Source organism: Castanea sativa, chromosome 8 (assembly GCF_040712315.1).
Source record: "Castanea sativa cultivar Marrone di Chiusa Pesio chromosome 8, ASM4071231v1".
Classification (NCBI taxonomy): Eukaryota; Viridiplantae; Streptophyta; class Magnoliopsida; order Fagales; family Fagaceae; genus Castanea; species Castanea sativa.
Genome location: NC_134020.1, coordinates 30110381 through 30135312, shown reverse-complemented (window position 1 = coordinate 30135312; position 24932 = coordinate 30110381). Strand labels below are relative to the sequence as shown.

Below are 24932 nucleotides of genomic sequence, written 5' to 3'. Positions count from 1 at the left end.
TTCAATTTAATCATAAGTGGCCATTTTATGACGGTAATGTAATCATAAGTGTCCATTCTAACTACCACATACTCTTGATGTAATGGTCACTCCACAAGTATAAGTGCTTGTGAGGTGTGGGGGTAAGGGCTGGAGTTCAAGTCTCCAGAAAGAAAGTTCACACACATATACACTTAGATTAGGCTAGAGTAGAATTCTATCTTATAAAAAAAAAAAGTCCATTCAATAACTATGGTTTTGATGCGAAAATCAACTATTTCCTTTTATTTATACAATAAAATGACCACTTTTAAGCCACTGAACAAAAAGAAAAATAAGTTAAGTATATTTATTTTCAACAATATTGACCTTTTTGAACATTTTCTTTGCTCATCCTTTATTAAATGTTTGTTTGGATTCAACTTATTTAGCTGAAACATGAAATTTTGTTTGTTGAAAGTATTATAAATAAAGCTAAAAAGTAACTAAAATAATACAATAAAACTTATAAATAATACCAAAAAGTGTAATAAGACCCATAAATAATAGCAAAAATATATTAAATAGTAAAAAAAAACTGATTTAAAAAAAAAATACCAATTACCTAGTACAATAGAGAATAAAGAGAAATAATATATATATATATATATATATATATTTTGCTAACAAAGAGAAATAATTTTTGTTATAATTGCTTACATGACTTGATATAAAATAACGTGTCATGCTTCAAGTAAAAGTGATATTCAAATCTCAAAATTGGTGTTTCTTGTAGGATAGGATTACTCTAAAATAAGAGAGATGTTAATAGATGTTAAAGGCAATGAAATAGAAATTTTTTTATAAATATTTTATGAGAAGCAATTACTTATTTTGATAGTTTTTATATTTATTTTAAAATAGTATCAATTTTTTTTAATATAGTTTATTACTTATTATCCTTAATATAGTTTTTATAGTTTATTACCCATTAACATGAACATGATCTTTAATATACTAAGGGGAAAAAAAAAACCTAAGAAAAGTGAAGGGTAAAAACTAAAAATAGATGAACATAAAAAGAGAGAGAAAGGAAGAACAGTCTCTGTCTGTCAAACTCATGCACAATCTCATTGTCTTACAGTCCCCACAACACACTGCCAACAAAAATCAGAAGAAAGAGAGGAGGAAAGAAAAGAAAAAATTGTACTACTGTAATGTCATCCTTAGGAACACCCTCAATCTCATTCTGCCCCACAGTCTTCCCCTTATTGTTCTCCTTTGCAGTCTGCACCAATAAACTGTAGTTTTCCAGCGTTTCCTTTTCACCAGCACTGCTCTAAAAAACTGACACTCTTATACATAGGCAGTAAAGAGGGCAACCAGATAGAAGACTCTGATCTTTCATAAAAGCAAGCAAACAGACACCCCATCTCCTAGCTCTAACCAAACCAAACCAAACCCAACCAAACCCAACCAAGCACCACCTTCATTTTCTCTCTCTTACTTCTCAGTTCAACAAAAATGCCTTAAACCCATTTAGAAGAAAAGAAAAGAAAAGAAAAAAGTCTACCTTTTAAGGCTTACCACGCGTTGTCTCACAATTCCATGACATTTCTCTTTCTGGGTTTTTCAAGATGGCAGCTTTAGAGGGTTCCCATGTTGTCACAGGCTGTGAAAGTGCCTGCCTTTATCGACATTCTGCTACTGGGAGCAGTGACGTGTCACTCTCCGGCGACTCCGACGACCAGTCATGGCACTCGCCGTTGGAGATTGAAGGAGTCTCAGACTCTCAGAGGGACTCTTCTGCTGGGTCAATTTGTATGTCAGAGGTGGACTTGGAAAGTGGGGTTGTGGAGGTGAAAGTGCGTTTGGGCAAAGTGGAAAGAGATTGTAGGATTTGCCATTTGGTTTTGGAGGGTAATAGAGAAGCTGGGTTGCCAATTGAGTTGGGATGTCTTTGTAAAGGTGATCTGGGTGCTGCTCACAAGCAATGTGCTGAGACATGGTTCAAGATTAAGGGAAATACGTGAGTATAAGTCTCTACTTTTTCTATGATATTTAGCTCATCAATATTTATGGCTTTGTGTGTTTCTACTTTCTATATGTAAGTGTTTGTAAAGTGTGAGTTTTTTTAAATTTAGTGTGTGTGTGTGTGTGATAAATTCTGAATATCCACTTGTTGGTTAATTTTAGTTTTTTGTTACTGGAATTATTAAAGATGGAATCATGGGATTAATTCTTTTGTTCATTATGCGCACTGTATGCTATGAACTTGTGAATATAACTATTGATGCTTGCGTATTTTTCTTCTGTTATCTCTCTGTTGATTTCTGAGAAAGGGAAGAAAAAGGAAAGAAAGGAATAATATAATCTTATTTGTTCATCATTGTTGGTGTCAAGAGGACAAAATTTCCAACCGAGCCTAATTGGAATATTTAGGTTATTGAAAGTAAATGCAAATCTTGTATCTTCAGAGAGTAAAAGCCAAATTAGAAGATTAAATCTTGAATTTAGCATGAACAATTTAATTGAAAGAGGGAAAGCATTGATTTTTATCCTACTTCTCTATTCATGAATTCACTACAATGATAAAGAGTTCCATTTCCTCCCAAGTGATTTATCTTCTTACCACAAGCAGTCAGCTCCTATTTGATCTCTTAACTTAAGATCGCAACTATAGTAAAAGGTTTTTAAGTTTTTAAAAATTGTTAAATAATATATATACAGCTACACTTGTCAGAATTTCTTGCTTACCTTATAAGGGTCCCCAACACATCTTGCTTGTGCCTGCCTCTTTCTTTTAACCCTATTATCCTAGCTACCTAGCTAGTAGCTTGAGTTCCTTTCACGTGACGTTCATGATTGTCTTTATCTTTTTACCTATTTAGGTGGAGTTTGGATAGGCGTTTCTGCGTCCGCGTTTTGTGTTTTGTGTTTTTTTTTTTTTTTTTTTTTCCTCCAGCCGCAAGTGTTGACCCAATTTTCTGTGAACAGTGCATTCGTGCACTGTTCACGGACCCACAAATTTTACTTTTAAGCAACTTTTTCATTAAAAATGGGTCCCGCGGTACTATTCACACATTTTAAAATTATTTTGCTACAGTGTTTTCAGTTTTCAGTTTTCAGTTTTCAGCAATAAGTTCTATCCAAACGGACCCTTAGTAGCAAGTTGGGAGAGAATTTTGAGGGACTTTTCCTGTTTAACTCATGCAACCCTTTGTCTGAATCTAGGGTGTTTGTAGGATACTCTGTTTAAAAGTCTTCTCAGCCACCTTTTCTTTTCATTTTTCTGTTGCTTCTTTCAGCTAACCAGTACTAAGATAAGAACCTCTTATGTTCATAACCATGGTAGTTATACCAACTTCAGGGGTGTGTAGACACTACATGTTAAACATTAATCAAATACTAAATGTTTCCCAGCCTATGTTGCCCATTTTGTTCAATATGCAAGTTCAACAAGTCTTGGTCATGTCTACAACTTTTGCTAATAGGAAAACAGGGGAACTTGAGAGTGTTCATAGTTTTTATAAGTTACATTGTTACTGCAAATCTAATGACCAAAGCATGGTCAAGTGTAAGTAAGAGCTGATATTGTTTTATGATATCGCTTGAGTTGAGGATACACTACTTCAACAACAAAGCTTAATCCTAAACCTTTGGGGTTGGCTTAATCCTACACCATATGTATTCTTGCTATGTTATCCTATACAACATATCCTTTTTAACTATTTCTACCAATGTTATTTTAGGTTTTCCTCTCTCTTTTCATTCCCTCAACTTAAATCAAATCATTTTTTCACTGGTACATTGGTTGTTGTCTTTTGCACATAGCCAACCAATCTCAAGCAACTCTTCCTTTTCTTTTTATATATAGGAGCTATCCTAATCTTTAAACAAATTTCTTCATTTTGTACCTTATCTTTCCTTATAATTTTTCGCTACACCCATTTTATGAATATGTTGCCCTTTAACTTGACTTTACAAGAATTACCAATTGACAATGAAGAACAGAGTTGCATGCTTGAATAAAGAAACTTTTTCCTAAAACGTTGTTCGTTGTAAAAGAAAAAGTAGTGTAACTCTTCAGTAATAATGTAATATGTAGATCACAATTTAGCCAAATATACAGTGCAAGAGCACCATTGACTGTGTTGTTTATCTTTTTAAACCCTGGTGTGTGTGTGTGTATATCTATAAATATAGAATAAATAAATTTTAGCTGCAATAATTTTTTTGCTGTTCTTGTTCACATTGAAAATTTCTGTCATTTGATCACAACAAACTTATCCATGCTTTGGTAAGTTGAATTGATGAATGAACAGAATAGAACAGTAAATTCAGAGCATCCGTTCCTTTTGATTTGGATTTGAAACTTGCTTACTACCTTATTTTTATTTTTTTGCTTCATGCCTTATTTCAATGAGTTGTGAGTTACTCAGTTTTAATTCATTTACCAATAATATTTTTCATTATTTCTAATTAATTTAATTACTTTTGGCAGAACTTGTGAGATCTGTGGCACCATTGCACTCAATGTTGCTGGTGAGCAGAGAAATGAGGCAATCAATGCTACTGCCATTGCCCCCTTAGCATCATCAGCACCTGTGATACTTGTTGAGAGTCGAACCATCTGGCATGGCCGCCGCATAATGAATTTCCTACTGGCCTGCTTGGTCCTTGGCTTTGTCATTTCGTGGCTTTTTCACTTTAAAATTCTATCATGAGTCCATGAGATTAAAGAAGAAGCAATTAAAAAGAAAAAAAGAAAAAGTTAGTAACCTATCATGATCTGAGGTGAAGCTGCAGTCCTCATTCTCCTTGTGCTTGTATGGATAACTTACATCTACCGATGACTACATGTACTATTCTTTAGAATTAGTATTGAAATGTATGTTATGATGTATAATAAAAGCTTCTTTGAGCCATTCAATTACATGTCTTGCAATTTCTGAATTAAGCAGCAATTTTGATGTCTATATTTTAGTCTCTTTCATAATGTTGAGAATGTGCACAGGATATTCAGCAACTACATTGTGCATTCAGTTTTATCTGTTAAATTCTTGGTGTAGACTGCGCTATCATGGTCAAGCGGCGAAGGAAAAATGCCAGCAAGGACCGACAGTGATCTCAAATAATATCCTGGGGACACAAAATTTTCCCACAATTCTTGATGTGATCTGACCTGTTGTAAACTTGTAGTACATGTGAAAGGGATGTTCCAATAACAATGTACCATCTTAGTAAGTTATGATAAATATTGTGTTACTAGTATTATTGCTCACCCTAAATGACCTTGTCTATTATATGACAGGCTACGGTCAGCATGTAATGTCTCACTGAGTCACTGTCCCCTGTAGCCCCAATAATAAAAGAGCTACAAATCAAGGCTAGGCTATGCCCAAATTTATTGCCCTGACACTTTAATTCTTATTTTATTTTTATTTTTTTTAAAATCTGTCTGAGTAGAAAACAAGTCATAGAGCATAATAAATTTCCCTGGATTTATTGCCAAGTTACCGGGAGGAATGCAAGCCGTTTGCCTCAAACCTTATCGCGTTTGCATGGGTTATTCTAATTTTATCAATTATACAATATTATTTTTTAATACACTTAATATTTTATTTTATTTTTTTATTTTACTCATTAAAATAATATATCTTTACAGTAAAATATATTTTTTCATTTTTTTTTTCCAATTTTATCCTCTACGCTTGTATCTTCCAGACTCCTCCATCATCCATATCAACTCAACTTCTCCACACAACTCCTCCATCATCCATATCAACCCAGATCGGTGAAACTGAAAAAAAAAAAAAAAAACCACCACAATGCTGATCACATATACCAGCAAACCTAGAAAAAAAAACCATTAACACCCATGTCGATCATAATGCCACAGCCACCACAGCTCCACCAATCTCACCACCCACCGATCTCCACCATGCCGATCTCCACCGTTGTCAAAACCCACGACCCACCGTCGTCAACAAAAAATCCAAGGACTGCGACGAAACCAGATCACAACAAAAAATCCATACCAGAAACCAAATCACAACCTAGACCTTTCCGACATCTGCGACGAAATCCTCAAGCTCCTTGACACCAGACTCATCCCCTCTGTTGCCACCGACGATTCCAAAGTCTTCTACCTCAAGCCCCAACACCGGTGCAAGCTTTGAACATGGCGAGAGAGAGATGAAGTGAGAGTCAGAATGAGAGAGAAATGAGAGACCGTAGAGAGAGAAAATACATAAAATAAATATATATTTTTACCATTGAGTTACAGTGCGATTCTAAGTTTAGAATAACACAATTGTTTTTTTTTTTTGCAATAGTGGTTGTTTACAACATCTAATGGAGGGTACATTTTGGGCCTCAATTGTAAAAGAAGCCTACATTTGAGATATGTCCAATCCGTTGGTGATGCTCTTAGTACCTTACTATTAAAATGCTACAAGAGTTAACATGTTTCCAGAATCATCTCCTTCCAGCTATAAAATTTACCCCAACCCAAAGGATGCTGTGTTGGGGATAGGTTCTCTGTTCAACATAAACAAAAGATTTGAAAATAAACAACTTGGGTTTACTTGAATTATCTAAAGCAGATTGGCCAAATTATAACGATGCAGCGGCCAACCATATAAAATAATCAAGAAGCAACCAGTAGTCAGCATAAGAGATTCCAACGTACTAATAGCAAAGTAACTTGGAATAATAAGGTGCTTAAGGATTTCTGTAAGTAATTGGATTTTTGTGGTAATGGCTTCTGATTACCTCTTGCTGATATTTTCAGAAGCTCTCGTGCAGATACCACACCCACACCACATTTGATTATCTTTAATTATAGTTGCAATTACTAATTATCTTTATCTTTATTTGGGTTTATCTTTAGCGTTTGGATTAGTCAGGATTAGTATTTTGAATTTGATTAGGATTTGTTTCATGGATGTTTATCTTTATCTCTATAAAAGGATTTATTTTGTATTCAAACTATTATTATTATTATAGATAAAAAGATTATTTATTATTCAAATTATTATTATTAATCAAAGATTATTGTGCAAATTGTGTTTGCATTTGGTGGTGATTCCAAACAACCCTTAGGTGGTGAAGCCTAAGGTTTAACTGTGGATTGATTTAGGTGGGAAGCCTAGGTTGTCCTGCATCACTCTCCCTCCCTTTCTAGCTAACTTGCTAATAGTCTCACTCTCAACTATTCACTCCCTTCCCGTGACTCCTCAGCAGCTCTTTGTTCTCTTATTTCTTGCTCAAATTCTCAGCAATCTCATCTCATAATCTCTCCTGAGCTTCCATTCCTATTCTCTAAATCCCATCCACTTCATTCTCACCACATTCCTAGCAAGACAGCCCGTTAATCCCAAAGTTTCGAAGGCTGCCATGCATCATTTCACAAACAGTGAACAAAATAAAGTAAACATCTCAGAAAATTAATAAATGAACTCGTCAATTGGAGTAAAATATGTAAGCTTAATTTCAAGCTTGTCTCTTAAAACTACAGTGATAATTGGAAATACATTAAGGAGAGACTGAAAGTCAAAAGGACCAATTCTATTTCATATCTGTATCCTCATCCTCCTTTTGGGGGGTTCTCAATTTGAAATCAGCAACAGCCACGTCAAGAGTGCTTCTCACATGCTGGCACATCATCATCAGATCCTGGCATGCATCTTTCAATACCTCACGTGCTGGAGCACCTATAAAATTCCAGGCAAGAACCAAAAACCACCAAATTCACACAATGTGCATAGCCAGTATAAGTCTCCTAAATGCATAGCCACCTTAATACTAAATTTTAGACAAGAATCTATGGCAAAGAGCTTTATACAAGTAACATCAAATATTTACTCTCAGCATGTTCTTCATAGTGTAATTGCAAGAAAACTTTTTACTAAATATTTTTCTTTTGATGAGTGACAACCTTTTCATAGAGGGAAAAGGTGTAGACACTTTCAAAGCTTTAATCCCAAGCACTTGGGGTTGGAGAAATTTATGTAGATATATTGCCTATTATGATTTTAGAAGGCATTTACCATAATAGTATTATAAATCTTTAGAGCACACTCAAGCAATCAAAATTACATACTTGGGCCAAGGTCATAACTATTATGAGAGAATAGCATATGTGCTGCAGAGCAATTTCTTTTCAATTCACACATTTTTTATTATTAATTATTTTTAATTCAATTGTTACAATAAATGGTGAGGGGGGATTTGAACCTTGGTTCCCCTCATAAAGGAGACCAAACAATGCTGGTAAGCCACAAGGCTCTTAGCTCTTTTCAATTTACAGATTGAACTACACATGATATGTATATATAACTATAATACCTCAAATGAAATACATTGTTGTAACAATAAAAGAAATCAGTAGCAGGATGCATACATGTATCATCATCTCAAACACTAAATCATACATTAGGGATAGGCTCACTGCTGAAATTTTAAGAAGCATCTTAGCTAGAAAACAATCATTAAGATAAATATGTTGCTAGAGATGGAGTGTGTATCTCTTACCTGTGGTTTGTACTCTGATATTAACTCGATTATCTGAAGGATGAGGAATGCTATACCCGCAGAATGAAACCCTTGGACTGCAAGATGACATATCGATCTCTCAGATAAATCATCAGTAAACAAATACATCCACAAAAAGAAGCCAAGTACTGACACATAATGGAGAGATATAAGTACATAAGACCAGAAGCTATTTCAAGGCTTTAGCTCCATAACATCTCATCCTAATCAGCAGGAATAGATGCTTAGCTCTATTTAGAAGAGCTTAATATGTTAATCCATTTGACACATTCAGATTACTTAACACAAAAAGGCCTCCCATTTGTGCAGCACTATCTAGAACTAGAACCTATACTAATAATTTAATATTCATAACACTAATATTAATTTTTGATGACATGGAACCTCACCAAGGCAATGCCCTTTGAACCCACCCCTAAGGAGTAAACCACAGAAGCATGACCCCACCTGCCAGAAGAATATATAGGGTATAATGTTCCCTATACATTGTGCTGCCAAGGCCACTATTTCGGCTTCTTTCTCAATGAGTTTCCTTTGCAACTCTTGAAGTTGTTCTTCCAAATTTTTGGTGCTAGTTACTAGAATAGGCATTTCTTCAGAATTACTTTTCATTTGAGATTTTTAACACTTTTCCAAATTGATCCATTAAAGTTCTTGGAAAATCTTCTTCTTGAAAAATAGACTCAGAATCTCCGTATAATGGACTGTGAAAACTACCTTGTGTTTCCTCAGTATCAGAAGAAGTGGTGGAGATTGATGAGCATCAATAATGGATTGGAACATGAGGCATGCTCTAGAGCTGGTGATAAACACATTGGTCCCTAAAATTTCAATTAGTGAACAATTTGGTCCCTCAATCTATCTTTGCTGTTTATGTGACTAACGGGACGCTGTGGCACCCCAGTTTTGAGGGAGCAAATTGAACCGTCACATATTTAAGGGGCTAAAATCGATTTTACAGCGAATTTTAGGGACTAAAAGTATATATATTTAGAATCTATGACATCAACTACATGATGATTGTAGTTCTTCACTATCATGCCGAATCCAAGTCTTTTATTCGATGACAAAATACTTTACCAATTGAGCTAACTATAACCACAATATTCATAAAATATGTATTGATTCATGAGCAGCATCATATAAGAAATAAAGCTCAACACTCAATAGTCATCTTTACACATACCCGGTGATGTAATTGACAGTATAAATGTAACTAAAGCAGAAGTATTTTTATAAAAAATTGAAACATACAGATGAAAATAAAATATGGAGAGAGAAATAAGAAAGCAGGCACTGACTCTTGATTTAAGGAGAATCTGACTGCATTTGCAAGCGTATGATCTTCATCTGTCAAAGAAAACGTTGCATTACTATTGTCTGCATATGACCCGTGTTCCATCTTCGTCTATAACTCTCTACAACACCACTGCAAACCCAAAACGACACCGTCAAAAACAAACACACACACAGACACAGAGATTATCACAAATAGTAACAAATCCTATGAATTTACATAAACAAAAACTGACTGCAACTAATCCTTACATAACTAAATACCCACTCAAAAAACACAAAAATAAAATCTTAGAGAGAGAGAGAGAGAGCTTGCCTGTGAAATTGTCGAAGACAAAAGTACGAGGTGGGAGAGAGAGAGAAAGTAAGCCAGTCGGTTCGTTAAGTATATATCGCTCATACCCAAAGTATGTTTTATACGGTGAACTACTATAAGTTAAATTACAAAGTTATCCCTAGACTTGAATCTGTATTGCTGTTAGATGTACTCTTATGGTTACGTGGCTTACGCTGATTGGGTATTTTCTTCATCAACGTTCACACTGTATAATTGCTTCTAAAACCCTAAACTTTTGTATACTCCATCACACTCACAAAGCACAGATACATATATATAAATCAAATCTAGGGTTTTCAATTTTTCCGCTCTTGCTCGCATCGAATCTCTCTATTAACTATAAAGCAACCTAATTTTCCATCTAACAGAGACACAGAGTAAGATTTTTACTACTTCTATTAATTAATTGAAGCTTGAATTTCGTTGGAAGTTAACGAAGCTTGATTGACTTTTGTTTGGTTATTTCAGGGTCTAAATGGCTGCTGCCAACAATAACGCTAATGCTCCAACAGCTATTGAGAAAGAACAGGTGGGTACCTTTTGTTTTAGCTACTTTCTGTTTCCCAAATCTTCAAATGTTAGATTTTTTTGGTGTTTCTGAGCTTATCACAGTTTTGACTTGAACTGAATGCTTCAAAGATTTATGTGAATTTTTTATTTTAAACCTTTAATGGGTGTGCCAATTTGGTCTCAGCAATCCCTCGGGCTTGATTATTCGAACTCTCTAATCTATTTTTGTGTTTGGGGTATTGATTTTTGGCAATTTAAAATGATGGGTAATGCTAGTTATTAGCTATCGTTGAAAAAGGTGTTGGATTTTAAATTTGGTTTTGGTACACTATGCAGATCTTTGGGATGGCGGAAAAGGAAATGGAGTACAGGGTGGAGTTGTTCAACAAGTAGGTTTTCTAATTTGGTTCTTTTATTTGTTTGGATGGATGGGTGAAATTTCTAACTTGTATGTATCCTGATAGTATTTGTATTTCAGAAGAGGGTTTTTTTTTTTTAAGAAACTATCTATGGTTAATGCATTTTAGTATATGCTAATGTCTATATGTATCCTATAATGGGTTGCAGATTTTGCTTTTTACATTCTCTTCTCCTATTTTCCATTTTCAATGAGCATGTGAAGAGTGTTCTTTTCTTTCATTTGTTTATTAATTGTAGATAGGTTGTACCGTACATGATATGGATTCCAAGGGTGCATTTTGTGCTAAGGTCCTCTCTACCAGTGAGATGAAAACTATTAAACGTGGAAGTGTTTGAAAACTTCCTATGAAAAAAATGACTTTTTCCTGGTCACTTCATTTGAACTTAGCCATCGATTTGAGGTGTTGTAATTTGGATGATTGAAAGTTTTGGTCAAAATTTCTGTTAATTAGTCCTCGTTGAAGTCCCTCTTAAACTTCACACAGGAATCATCTAATACTTATTCCTGTAGGATTGGTAAAATAAAAGAAAAAAGCAACTTTATAAATTTCAAACTTGATATATACTTTTACAGTCTTTCTACAAGAGACTAACTGGTGATTAGATTCAATCTAGGAACGCTTGTATTAGGTTTAGTTGTGATAAAGGTATTCCTTTATTGTCTACTTGATTGTATGGCTTTTGTCAAGTTTTCACTCTATTTGGGGGTTACTTTGGGTTGTATAAGAAATTGAAACCCTTCTTCTTAGATAAGTACTAAGACTTTTTCTTTGGGGCTCCGCACATTGGGAAACTGGCTGCTAGTTACAAATCTTCAACAAGTTATCAAGAGGGCTATCCAATCATAGTCAGGTGCAAAGCATCTACCCCCCTCCCCTCCTATTTAGGGGATTGAGGCTGAGATTTTGAATAGCTTTCTTGAATTCAAGTTGATTATGTTTCACGCCTTCTTCTTAGAAAGATGATGCTCAATTATCTCTCATTAACTATCTCTGTTAATGGGTTAATTCGTTAGTGATTGTTAATTGAGTTGAAGTTACTAAATTCTGAGAAAGATATGGCTCTTCTTTTGAACAAATGGAAGTATTACTTTGTGAATTTAGATCAATGTCATTTTAAGGTGTGGTCTCACCTAAAAAGGATGAGTGCATAATTAATACCAAAAGAGAAACTATCCTATAGTAAGCACATTTATCAATGCTTTCACTTGCTAGATCAAGATTGGGAATTGGACTGCTATGGTTGAGGATGTCTCTTAGTGATATATATTTTGAATAAAATTGCACTGTTTATGATTTTCCATTCATGATAAATATTTATTGAGGTTAACCTGCTTCCTTTTTCTCTTTTTGAATCAGGCTTACACACACATGTTTTAATAAGTGCGTTGAGAAAAGGTACAAAACTTTGTGTTTATTTCTTTCCTGCAATTTGCATGCACTTTTCTAAGTTGATTTTGAATTCACCTTTGAAGAATCCAGTTAACTTTTTTTACAAAGTTCAGTAATTTTTTCTCTACATTAATTAATTGCAGAAAGTACTCATTTGACATCCTTGTGTAAAGAAAATGTATCAAATTGATCATATTATCATTTATTATTTCAGGTACAAGGAGTCTGAACTAAATATGGGTGAAAATAGTTGCATTGATCGCTGCGTATCAAAATATTGGCATGTAAGTTGACAATCATATTCACATATGGTTTATACAGTACTTCCCACAGTATAAACTTATGATTGATGTACTTTTTTTTGAGGGGGTGGATTAAAGTCATATCCATGTTATAATTTGCTTGATAAGTTTGTAAATATTTTCAAGCTACTCATAGATATCCTGTATAAGGAGCAATGCAGATGTTTTAAATGTGGACTGACTCTCATCTATCGTCATATTCTTTTGAACTGGATTTTGTTACAAAAAAGACTATTTCAGTTTCTTCTTACCTTCAACCCCTCCACACCAGAAGTTTCATTTTTCCCCTTGGCCTGTCTATGAATGTTGTTGTCTTGATGTTTGATTGGATTCTCTCCATCATGTTTCTGGCATAATTTTAATTTTATATCCTCCATTTCTTCCATGCTTCCTTCACATTATTTTATTAAGTTTATCAATGCGTATGTTATACTGATAATTCTGTGCACCATGCCATTAGCTTAGAAATATCTGTATAAGTCTTGCAGCCTTGGTGTTGCTTTAGAAAGGCCTAACCTTTAGTCATGTGATTTTCTGTGACATCAGTATTTGAATAGTGTGGGTTGCTTGCTGGTTCTATTCTGTTTTGTGGTAATTTAGTGTATGTAATTGGTATTTCATCACCTATGCATTATGATTTGCGTGCGATTACCATCATGTAATGGAAATAAAAGCAAGCTGTTTTGTGTTTTTGCCAGGTGACTAATCTAGTCGGCCAGCTGCTAGGTTCAGGTCGGCCCCCAATGTGAAATTAAGGCTATTCTGAAATTTGCTCTACATTAGTTACGTGTTTGCCTGGCTGGCTGCCAAAGGTTGATACTGGAATGATTTTTGTTTGTACCAAACTTTATGAGGTGGTTCCATTTTGTTTTTTTTTTTTTTAAAGTATAAGCAGGAATTTGAATTTATGCTGCTCCTAGATTTAAGCCATAAAATTGTTAGCTCTTCATACATGAAATATTATTCTTGGAAAAATCATCAGTATTTTGTGATGATTCTATAACATGTTGAATTGTTTTTGCTGCTGCTTGTTTATTGGAAGTCTTCAAATGCATGAAAGGAATGGAGATGTTAATGCACATTAAGGGCCCACTTCCTTCCCCCACAGAGCTTAAAAAAGATTTATACGTACGTCAGTGCCCTTCCACTTCTGCGCATCTGAAGTTTGTGGTTCATTCTAGCTATCTCATTATGAAAATCCAGACTGAAAATGAATGTGAAATTCCTACATGCGTGAATCTTGAAGCCTACAATTGAATGACTCAAATTGCAAGTTAGGGAATCAAATTGCATCCTATATAAGACATGTCAGATACAATAACATCAATTAAGCAATTGAGTATGTTTAGATTGGATTGGAAGATTAATGGGATCTGTTTATCCGACTTCTTTTTTCTTTTTTAATTTTCTTTTCAATATCGCAAGGTAACTTGGGGAACACAGTTTAAGTGCACTGCCTCCTCCCCCACAGAGAAGGAAACGAGAGCTTCACTTGAGTGCAAATCTAAGGCCAAAAATTATACGTGTAGCGTGCTTCTCGTGTTTCTCGTAGATATAGGACGTTAATTAATGGGCCAAGAACAAGGTGATGCAGCCTAACGCACCTATTAACAATTTCAAAGCTCATTTCTTGATCATCAGAATTTAAAAGGCAAGATATGCAGCAAAAGAAAAAAAGAATTTAAAAGGCAAGAAATTCAACCCTCGAAAAGCCAAATTTTTTTCCATAATGCAAACTCAACTTTCATTCTTACCATCACAATCTGAATATAGCAGAAGCCACAAGACAGCTAAGAAATGTGAAAAAAAAATTAATTACAGAAGCAACTAAAGACTGAGATAATTAAAAACATAGATCAAACGTAAATTGGACATTAATCCTCAGGTGCTGTAGAAACTAATAAGCCGAGGAAAGGAAGAGATGGATAAATATAGATACAAGGGGTATTTTCGTTTGCTATTTTTTTCTTTTCTTTTGTCCCTAATGCAAGAAGAAAGGGGTAAAAAAACCTATACACTTTCAGTTTCTGTGTCTTTGTGTTTCCAAGGATGTTCCATCTTTAAGACTTTCCTGTGCATCATTGTCCATCCCAAGGCTGAAGAGGGCAGCTGCTTGAAGATAGAAGGCAGTAGACCATTCAGGAGCTATTACCTGGGCTTGCATTGCATCTCCAAGAGCTTCTTGTGGCTTTTCACTCATCAAGTAACACAAGCAGCGTCTGGCAAACACAGTTGGTGATATCATGGTCCCACCATCGATGAACTATAGATTCAAGCAAAGGAGATTCCACGTTAGGATAAATAAAGGAGCAAATTCAACAGTACTCTACATTTCTACTTTTTTTAGCAACAATGTTTGGTAACGCAGTTTCAAATGCACCTTTTCAAAGTACAGTAAAAAACTTCACCTTTTTTTTTTTTTGAGTACAGCCTTTCAAACAATCTCATTTTCAAAAAAAAAAAAAAAACTGAAAAATAAGTTGTACCCAAGGCATATCTCTCCAATTTCCATTTTGAGGGAAAAGGTGATGTAGCTTTGCCAAAATCACTATTTACTTTTCTAAAATCATTACCCATCAAATGGAACATAACAACTGCATTCCGGCTACAAAGAATGAGGATGTGTATTGTGGTCTAGTATTTTATTAATTGAGATGTGGAAGTACATGCTATTAATGTCTTGATAATATTACATTGCCATAGAACTGCAATGATGTGTCAGCATTCCTAGACATTCAGTTTGCATAACAATTTTCTAGTCGAGAATTCTGCAGGCCTAAAGAAATGACTTACTTGTGTGTAATAATCAAGGGCATTAGCAAAGTCCTTAGATCGAAAAGCAGTATCTCCACGCTTCTTAGAATTCAGTGTTTCCTGTATTTGATTTGTCCACATTTGGAAGGAAAGCTGCAAGGCAAGGAAAATCCCATGGTATGATGGTATTGAGCAATATGACGTGTATAAGAGGGACCAAATTCAAGTTCGAGATTAACAAACACTAGTGTAAGTTTGAGAATAACAAATAATAGTGCAAGCAATTGAAGTATATGGTATTAAATTACTGGTTTGTATATTGAAATTATCAGTATCATTGTCAGGCAATTTTCCCTCAGATCTCTCAAATGCTGTTATAAAAAGGCTTGCTTAACCAAAAAGACCTAGGTATGATGAATATACATGGTTGTACAGTGGAAAACATCATATGGCATGAAACATCATATGACATGAAAACACGTTGGGTATTTTGGTACCCCCAACTATTTAAAGAGCAATAATAGCCCTTTTTAGCTCCAGAAGAAAATTATGCAAATGCCACAGGACATGCCAATAAGAGAGGAGACTAACACATCATGATCAAAAGCAGATTTGGGAGATCTTGAGCATTTTATTAAGAAACATCCCTGAAAGTTGAAAGGCCAACCTTTTTCCTCAGTTTTTTATTAAAGCAATAAAATTTAGAGAATTACTAATCATGTTTGAAAGGGACACAAAGTCATGTCACAGAAATATTGGAAAGATGGACTGTAAAGGCAAAACCTTTGATGATATTTCAGCATAGAAAAGTGTACTTGTACTGATCATTGTGCAAATTAATATCACATAATAAAAAGCAACAGGCAAGAGACTAAAAGTATTTTTTTCTTCCTCTGACATTAGATTGAAGTAGCAAATTTTGCATAATTTTGGATTAGAGACCACTAACCTCATTTGCCACCCCCTCGTCATCCTTGTATCCAACAGTTTCTAACATTTCGTGTATTGCAGTAAGATCCCTTCTTGAGCAAGCTTCACCCAGAGGCGTTAATGGCACCGCTTCCTTTGGGGATGCAGTCACATGCTGTATTCCCATCAAAACATGTGATGGGACCTACAGAATACCACCAAATGAGATGATATAATATCCTCAAGGTATTCAATTCAAATGCCAGCACTGTAAAGCAGAATTCAGCTAACTAAACTTTCATTATCGGTACAGTTTCAGCATAAAATAATAAGTCCTTCATAATGCGCAAATGCCAAAATATATACTCAAAGAAGCAAATATTTTCCAGACTATAATATTGACTGACTGAGATCCATTTATGTTTAAAGAAGTCGAGCATACCTGTGTTTCTTTCTGAAGAAGGGCAAGAGAAGACACAAGAGACTTAGCATTTGGCCTCTCGCGGGGTTCAAACTGTAAACAACGTGAGGCCAATCGCACTAATTCAGTTCCATCATCATTTGAGAAATGACCCTCCAAACAAGAATCCATCAGCATCAGAAAATTTTTGCCACGTATCAAGTCAAGTGCCTGTAAATAAAAGGAAAAGTATTGAACTCCACAATTCCTACTATGATATCACACTCACAAGGATGGTAAATGCCACATGTCTCACATCTGGCTAAAAATGGGAGGAATCAATGGGAGGGGATCTTATCCCTTTTCTTAGAAGGTCAAGAACTATTTAAGCTAGGAACAAAGATAGATACAACTGAGTATATAAGAAAATGTTTACATGGCTGGGAGGGATGTGTTTGCCACTGAGCAGATCGAGCAATAGGGTGCCAAAGCTGTAAACTACACTTTCTGGTGTCACTCTTCCTGAAAATAGATACATCTGAGTAGCTCAGTCAAAGAAGCATACAGAGGCATGATGTGTTCAAATTCATATAGATAGAGCTCGAAGCAGAATATCTTTTTTGCTATCATCAAAAATAAAAGCAGAAGTAAAATCATATTCAAGAGAGATAACGAGTAACAGCTTAACAGTTACGTGGCTGAAAAGGCCAGTATTCTATAATGGAATAACATTCCCATTCTTTTTACTTCTATTGATGTTCGCAGTAATAGGGTTTCCTTTCTGGAACACCTTAATTGGTACAGTTTTCATTTTCTGCTTTTGCATCACATCCTACATACAGCTGTGTATACTGCAAGCCTTAAAATTAGATACTGTTTCCATCAGACATGGTTGTTACCTGTTCTCAAGTATTCTGGAGGAGTGAAAGCCAAGTTCGTACTATAGCTCTTGCCATCTCGGCTATTCTTCATAAGGCCGAAGCAGGAGAGCCTTGGATTTCCATCCTGTTGATTATAGACTCATTTTAAGCACAGAAAATAAGCAATATCTTTAGAAGAGAAGGCAACAACACTGAGGAATGTACCTGATCAAACAAAACTCTGTAAGCATTAAGGTCATGATATAATGCCCTGCCTTTACTGCTACAATAATCCAAAGCTTGCGCCAAATACATAGCCACTCTCAGCCTCATTGCCCATTTCATAGGCTGAGCCTCCCCTAAACAATATTTTAAGCAAATACAAATTAGAGGGAAGTAATTTTTCAACTAATTGAAGTAAAGACACATACTAATCACATATTTTCTTCCCGCTCGGTTTGGCTGCTCAAAATACCCAGGGTAAGTCCCACAAAAAAAAAAAAAAAAAAAAAAAACCCTTTAATTTAAACTTTTGATTATTCAGTATCCCAGAAAATCAAAGCTTTAGCCCCAAAATTTTGGGACCGGCTATAGTCAGGGTAGCCCAGAAATTCACATAATCCACTCAACTAATTCGACAAAAATTAAATCGATTGGCAAAAAACCATTCAATTTTCCAACACATAAACAAACCAAAATTTACCACTAAACTCAAAAATCCCACATTTGCATCTATCTTTGTCACCCTTCTTAAAACCCAGTTCGCACAAAACATCTATATGCATAATAATGTAGCATAGCAATAATCAGCTCAAAAAACTAAACACAAAAATTCCAAATACAAACATGATCTATTAAACAAGAAGAAAGGGAAGAAAAGAAAACTCACAATGGAAAAGATGTTTAGAAAGAGTGTCATTAGGCATGAACTCAGCAACTAGCAATCTCTCCTCCCCTTCGCAACAACACCCTATCAAATTCGCTAATCTCTCGCTTCTTAGCTGGCCCACTGCTCTCGCTTCCTCCTACAACCAAAATCCAATCACAACTTATTCATGCATATGGCTATAAATAGAAAGAAAGAGAGAGAGAAAGTTTGAAAAATTTACTAGGAATTGGCGAGAATCGGGCCAAGCAGACTTGTTGAAGCGCTTAACAGCGACCCGAATATCATCTTCAAGCTTCCCTTTGTAAACAACATTTGGAGCTTTCTCTCCGTGCTCTGATACTATGTTCTCTGAAGAGAAACCCCAAGTTGCTTCACGAAGTTGATCTAAGCTAAACTCTCTGAAACTCCCCAACAACAAATCTTCTCCCCTCGCTCCATTCTCTGCAACCATATATCACCATCATCATCGAAACCCCAAAACACATAAAAGGTTTCAATTTTTTTTTTCTCAATGATTAAAAGTAAAAACAAATAAATCTTACCAATGTCGGAAAACTCTTTGAGATTTGACTTCATATCTGATGCCCAAAAACACAACGATATCTTGGAGCAACGAGCTCCCATTGCTATTACTATCAGCTTAATAGATTAAACTTTCACTAAGCTTCTCTTTCAATCACTTTCAAATATAGAGAGAGAGAGAGAGAGAGAGAGAGAGAACAAGAAGAAGAAGAAGAAGAAGGAGGAGGAGGAGGATAAGCTAGGAAAGTAAGAAAATAGAGAGATAAATATAAGCTATAGAGGAATTGAGAGAAGAAATAAATAAATAAACATAATATTTTATAAATAAAAAAACATAGTATATTTTTATATAAAAGCTTTTTTTGGTTGTTTTTGTTTTTATTTTTTTAATGTTAAAATTTTCACACCGCCTAAAAACCAAATCAATCATTCCTATGTTTCTGTTTCTGCTTTTTTCCTCTGCACAGTTCTTATTCCTTCTGTTTTTTCTGTTGCCAGAAACTCCACTCCTCTCCCGGCGCGTGGCCTGCACTGGCCATTCGCGTATAGACACGTCATCATATCGTGGAGGTTGGTGCCGTTTGCAAGTGGAGACCGTATGGGGGGACAGTTACGTTGTTCTTTTCCCATTTTCGTTATTGAATTTGAAAAAGGATTTTGATTTTCTCTAACGTTCTTTTTTCTTTTTCTTTTTTCAGTTCTCTGTTTTATGTTTCTTTTGGAAATACATTTTGTTACTGTTTGGGGTTTTTTTTAGTTTCCAATGGCCAGCGAGGTGTGAAAGTGTTTTTGTTTTTTGTTTTTCTTGTTTTTTGTTTTTCGATTCAATGATATAGATCGGCGAATTACTTTTCGTTTTCATAAAAAGGGTCAATGTCAAAAATAGATAATCTCAATGGGACGTACATGTATATAACAACATCTTGGACTTGAGTTTAGGTAAAGTTGCATTTACTTGAATGGTTCAATTATGTCGCTAGTCTTTATCATCATATCCTAAGGAATGAATCAACCAATTACATTTTGTTTTTCTTTTTTGGGTTTAGGGCCTCTTTAGGCATATATGGTATGGATATAGGGTTGTAGGTTTGATAATTACATGTGAAATAATTTGTGGTCAGGGTGATAGGAAAAGGATGTCATTTTTAAATATTACAACTTACAATTGGTGAGCCTGATGGTAGGATAAAAGGTAGGAGTAATAATTTCTGCTTTTCAAGATGTTGATATGAACAAAAGGTACAGTTCATTGCTTTCATGGTACCTTGGACTTATATTTTTCATGTGTTATTTTTCTTCTTGTGATTTAGATTTTTTTTTAATTTATGAAAATACCATAATTTCACGATAGCAAGAATTTAGTGTTCGTTTGGTTGGGGATAGAAAGTGGGGAGATAAAAAATGGAGATGGGATAGAAAAATAGAGGGATGAAAATTTTCTCTTCTGGTGTTTGGTTGGGAGATGAAAAAGTGAAAAAATGAAAAACTTTTTTATTTTGTTGAGGTAAAAAGCAAGAAGATGGAAAATATAATTTATATAAATTGACTTATATGTCCCTATTGAAAAATGAAAAAAGAAGAAGAAGAAGAAGAAGAAGAAGAAGAAAAAATATACAATAAATAAATAAGCAATCGAGCCAATTGAGAACCTTGTGATATGAGCATTTTTGTCCAAATATTTTTTGCCAATTTACTCCCTAATTTGGGAACATTGTGTTTTGGTTGGCAAGGAGAAAACTCTAGGCCCCACCAAATTCTCCCCCCTTTTCCCCTTAACCAAACAACCATAAACATCATTTTCTCCCTACTTTTCACTCCTCCATTTTCCATTATTCATATAATCACCTCAATCAAATGAGCCTTAAAATTAAAATGTGTCTTTTTTTAGAAGATTTTTTTTGATGTTGTATGTATAAGATAAATAATATTTGAGTCTATGACATCCACTATGGGGTAATTGTTATGAATCATATGGTCAAAACACCAATATATTTTATTTTTAGTGTAGGCATGATTTGATCCGATACTCTTTATCAATGATAATAAATTTTACCAATTGAACTAACAAAAACTACAAAATATTTCATTGAAGCATCCTAATTTCTTTTACAAATCTTTACCTTTAAAAAGTGTGTGTGTGTGTGTGTTATGACCCAAGATAACATGCTGGATAATTTGTATTTGAAATATTTGAATTCAAGCTCAATGATAAAAATTTTCTCAATAAGGCTTCCTAGGTTTTAGAGCTAGTGAGATATTTTCAGTTAGATTTGTTTTCAAACCAAATTTTTATCATTGCCTAAATTTTCCATGTAATTAATGGGTAATATGAATGATAAAAAAATAAGTATAAAATTAAATCCAATTTTTTTTTCTTTTCAAGTTCAAGAGATTAGTTACATTGGATCGACTAAAAAGCATGATTTGAGCATATAGATTTGAATATAGGTAATTAAAATCCAAATATCTTATTTAATAATTAAAAATAATAAGGATTTACCATTAAATTTTAGAAATCTTTTTTTATACCTCAATAAATTTCAAATCTTTCTTTATACATCGAAATAAGGAATTTTAAAATCTATATATTAAGGCATTTTAAATTCATTGATTTAAAATCTAAATTTAAATTCAAATTTAAGTATCATCCATTTAACGCGGTTCATATCAGTGGGTGTAAAAGGCAAATTACCCCCAAAAGATGAGCTTTTTAAAATTAAGGTACTCATAATCATAAAAGTGGGACCTGCCGATTGACAAACTTTGGTCCTCCCTCTGCTAAGTTTTAAAAAAGATAATATAATCAAATTTTTACTAGGTCCGTAGAGTCATTAGTTGTATTGGAAAATGACTACTTTTCCTTCTCTTTCATGACTTTAATAATTAATTAACGACCCAATTACGCAAACTTTGAAGCTCAGCTTGGTTTACTATAATAATTAATACGCTGAAATGTTTTGATTAGTTCAAATCTCAAAGGATGGAGTCTCTTCCGCTTCCATATTGTAAGTTTATTAGATCAAGGTTATTTTGCTCCGGGCAACGGGTCAAATAATTTATGAACTACCTATGAATTCACATTAGAATGAAGGCACATGATACAGTTACCAACCAATTCATGCTGTTCACACCAAGGAGAGTTTGATTTCACGTGAGTGAAAAGTAACTGAAAAAAAAAAAATCACATGCTTCATCTGCAAATTGAGTTAAATTGGCAAGAAATTTTTTAATGAATTGGTTCAAGAATATTTTTTAAAATTTTTTATGGGAAAAGAAAAAAAAATTGACAATTTCTTAAGAACTATTTTTTAAAGTTTTTTATTGGAAAAGAATAAAACAACTGATTTTTTTGAAAATTTTAATATTTTTTATAAAAATTGAATCAAAACTTTTCTATATTACCTATTAAAATGTTTAAAAGTATCCGTTTTTTTTTTTTTTTGGGATACAATATAGAATTCTACTCTAACCTAATTTAAGTGTATATGTGTGTGAAGCTCCTTCTTAGAGACTTAAACCCCAACTCTTGCCCCTACACTCCACAAGCACTTATACTTATAGAGTGACCATCGCACTAAAGATATGTGGCGGTTAAAAGTATCCGTTAACACGGCTGATTTCTTAATTCAGCTAGAAAAAGAAAAAAAAAAGAAAAAAAAAAGTAAATGAAGAGTGAACTAAGCTCATGCAAGTTGACTTGTATTTTAGGAGGTGCCTGTCTAACGTTACTCAGTACTGCTAGCAGCCTATAGCTAACAAATTTGGATATAGCAGCCTATTTTTAACAAAGACTTTCACCGCTCTCATAAGTTTGGAATTTTTCCCTTTTTGACTTTTTTAGTTTATTGGCCTATTTATATTTCTTATAAAAAAATCATTCTAAAAAAAGTATTTTTCTTAATTAAGGATACAATTATTTTTATCAACTTTAGACAACCTTTCAACAAAAAGCTTATATACAACAATAGAAACTAACAAACAAAACTACAATTTTAAAATTTGAGTGTCAGCTATGAATCATTAATTAAGATCGATCATATGTATTCTTTTCTATGCACTACTACATACTTACATACCTCATAAAAAGCTTATACAATTACATACTCCATAAACTAAGATAAGTGCCAAAATAAAAAGTTGATAAAACAATGAAAGTGTTCACTAAGCATGCCTAAATGATGAGGGAGCAATCAACCTAAGCTGAAGATATTGTTTAGTGTTGACCGACTCTTCGTCCTCACTAGCCACCATTGACTGTGAATGACCTAACATGAGCCTCTATGCCAATTTATAGTGAATAGACAACACCTCCACACAACTTTATGTGATTGAAAGCTCTTGTATTGCTTCATATAATATTGGGTAGGATTTTAATGATTCGAGGAGTGTTACTCCAACAAATGTGTTGTGCTCACTAGGATAGTCTAATGACTCTAATTAAGGCCTTAATGGTACATGTAACATTATCCTTACTATTACATGATCTAAGAATTGTGATTGATGAGCCCACAGTAAAAATCCATTTTTTTATCTAGCCAAAAAAAAAAAAACCCACATATAGAAATTGTTTGGGATTCGCTTATTTTGCTGAATTTGAAAACTTTTTACTGAAAGTATTATAGATAAAAGTAAAAGTTAGCTGAAATAGTACAATAAGATCCATAATAGTAACAAAAAGTACAATAAAATTAATAAATAGCAGTAATATAAATTAAATAATAAAATAAATTATTTTTTAATTTAGAGCCAAAAACACGCATAGCTTGCTCTTCCACCCAAAAAAAACACATACTATAATTTAATTGCAGAAAGGAAAGCTCATGTGGGCAAGAAAGAGTAGCTGTGTACAGCCCATAATAATTTAATATTGTCTATTTGCCAGGATTTCAGCAAATACAATGATAACACTCCTGTTCAAAAAGGATATCTTTTTTTTTTTGGCAGCTCTCCAATTGGCAATAGCCCAGCAGGCTTTAGGTCCTGTATTTGGGAAATGTAGTAGTGTAAAAAAGGTCAGCCCCTTTTTTATCACATTAAGGTGGCATGCCCATTTATCTTAATTTAAAAACAACAACACCAAGCTGGTTCAAACTTCAAAGGACCACTAGGATACACATTTAGCAAAAGATGTCCTGGCAATACCTATTTCTTGCACTTTTCTTTGGTTCACGTTGAGAGGTAGGTTCATATTATATCACTATCATTATTGACACTAAACATGACCCCTTAAATTGCGAAAAGAGACTCCTTTAGGTGGAACACCCACCTTTCTCTTCTTTCTTTTTTGATTGCTAAATTAAATTAAGATAAGTTCATGTGCAAAAGTTGAAATTTGTACATGTACAAATGCTCATGTTATACGTGTGAGTTGTGAGTCTTGTGAGTTGTGACATCCACATATGTGAACCTGTGAAGTCTCTTTGAATATCAAAGGAAGGACACATACAGCTCCAATTGTGTATAAGATGTAAGATATCGTCCCCTTAATAGGAGACCACCGATCCAAAGATCAAGTACCCTTGCACACGTGCAACATTTTTTTAAAGACAAAATCTTATATAAAAAACGAGAAAATATTTTATGCAACATATATATGTAATGATTGAAAAACACCCCTTCCCTTTTTCTATTGAAAGGCCAATTATGGATTTTCAGTTCCTTAAATCAGTAGGTAAAGGAGCCAAGATAGGATAGCACTGGCATAGAAAGAGAAGAGGGTTATTTCTTACATTACATGGATATGAAATTCATACACACTTGCTCCAAACAAAAAATAATAATAAAAAAGAAAGAAGAAGAAGAGAGATTCATATACATGCCACATA

The 24932-nt window shown here is 34.1% G+C and overlaps 4 protein-coding genes across 4 annotated transcripts; 2 read left to right on the top strand and 2 right to left on the bottom strand.

The window, feature by feature from the left end:
* The first annotated feature begins 1065 nt into the window (after positions 1-1065).
* Positions 1066-4891, top strand: LOC142607053 (uncharacterized). Its single transcript, XM_075778462.1, has 2 exons — positions 1066-1987; positions 4463-4891. Exons 1-2 carry the CDS (start codon positions 1596-1598, stop codon positions 4683-4685), a joined length of 615 nt encoding a protein of 204 aa, XP_075634577.1. The 5' UTR covers positions 1066-1595; the 3' UTR covers positions 4686-4891.
* Positions 4892-7388: 2497 nt separating this feature from the next.
* LOC142606606 (uncharacterized) lies at positions 7389-10238 on the bottom strand. The gene is made up of 4 exons (XM_075777921.1): positions 10130-10238; positions 9819-9946; positions 8497-8573; positions 7389-7676 (listed from the first exon to the last, which is right to left on the bottom strand). Exons 2-4 carry the CDS (start codon positions 9917-9919, stop codon positions 7531-7533), a joined length of 324 nt encoding a protein of 107 aa, XP_075634036.1. The 5' UTR covers positions 9920-9946; positions 10130-10238; the 3' UTR covers positions 7389-7530.
* Positions 10239-10396: 158 nt separating this feature from the next.
* Positions 10397-13796, top strand: LOC142606607 (mitochondrial import inner membrane translocase subunit TIM10). Its single transcript, XM_075777923.1, has 6 exons — positions 10397-10527; positions 10619-10679; positions 10997-11049; positions 12439-12477; positions 12686-12755; positions 13472-13796. Exons 2-6 carry the CDS (start codon positions 10626-10628, stop codon positions 13520-13522), a joined length of 267 nt encoding a protein of 88 aa, XP_075634038.1. The 5' UTR covers positions 10397-10527; positions 10619-10625; the 3' UTR covers positions 13523-13796.
* Positions 13797-14469: 673 nt separating this feature from the next.
* LOC142606605 (serine/threonine-protein kinase BSK5-like) lies at positions 14470-19367 on the bottom strand. Its single transcript, XM_075777920.1, has 10 exons — positions 19128-19367; positions 18806-19026; positions 18586-18721; positions 17922-18055; positions 17736-17841; positions 17273-17358; positions 16879-17067; positions 16477-16641; positions 15567-15680; positions 14470-15036 (listed from the first exon to the last, which is right to left on the bottom strand). The coding sequence occupies exons 1-10, from the start codon at positions 19207-19209 to the stop codon at positions 14794-14796; spliced, it is 1476 nt and encodes a 491-aa protein (XP_075634035.1). The 5' UTR covers positions 19210-19367; the 3' UTR covers positions 14470-14793.
* Between the last annotated feature and the right edge of the window lie 5565 nt (positions 19368-24932).

Coding starts and splice junctions, on each gene's coding strand:
- LOC142606607 (XM_075777923.1), top strand. CDS start 10,626: ATGGCTGCTGCCAACAATAACGCTAATGCTCCAACAGCTATTGAGAAA. Junction 11,050..12,438: donor AGGGTGGAGTTGTTCAACAA/GTAGGTTTTCTA, acceptor TTTTTGAATCAG/GCTTACACACACATGTTTTA. Junction 12,478..12,685: donor AATAAGTGCGTTGAGAAAAG/GTACAAAACTTT, acceptor TTATTATTTCAG/GTACAAGGAGTCTGAACTAA.
- LOC142606606 (XM_075777921.1), bottom strand. CDS start 9,919: ATGGAACACGGGTCATATGCAGACAATAGTAATGCAACGTTTTCTTTG. Junction 8,574..9,818: donor AGATTCTCCTTAAATCAAGA/GTCAGTGCCTGC, acceptor GTCATCTTGCAG/TCCAAGGGTTTCATTCTGCG. Junction 7,677..8,496: donor TATCAGAGTACAAACCACAG/GTAAGAGATACA, acceptor GGAATTTTATAG/GTGCTCCAGCACGTGAGGTA.
- LOC142607053 (XM_075778462.1), top strand. CDS start 1,596: ATGGCAGCTTTAGAGGGTTCCCATGTTGTCACAGGCTGTGAAAGTGCC. Junction 1,988..4,462: donor TTCAAGATTAAGGGAAATAC/GTGAGTATAAGT, acceptor TACTTTTGGCAG/AACTTGTGAGATCTGTGGCA.
- LOC142606605 (XM_075777920.1), bottom strand. CDS start 19,209: ATGGGAGCTCGTTGCTCCAAGATATCGTTGTGTTTTTGGGCATCAGAT. Junction 15,681..16,476: donor ACGAGGGGGTGGCAAATGAG/GTTAGTGGTCTC, acceptor CTTGCCTTGCAG/CTTTCCTTCCAAATGTGGAC. Junction 15,037..15,566: donor CCCTTGATTATTACACACAA/GTAAGTCATTTC, acceptor TTGAATCTATAG/TTCATCGATGGTGGGACCAT.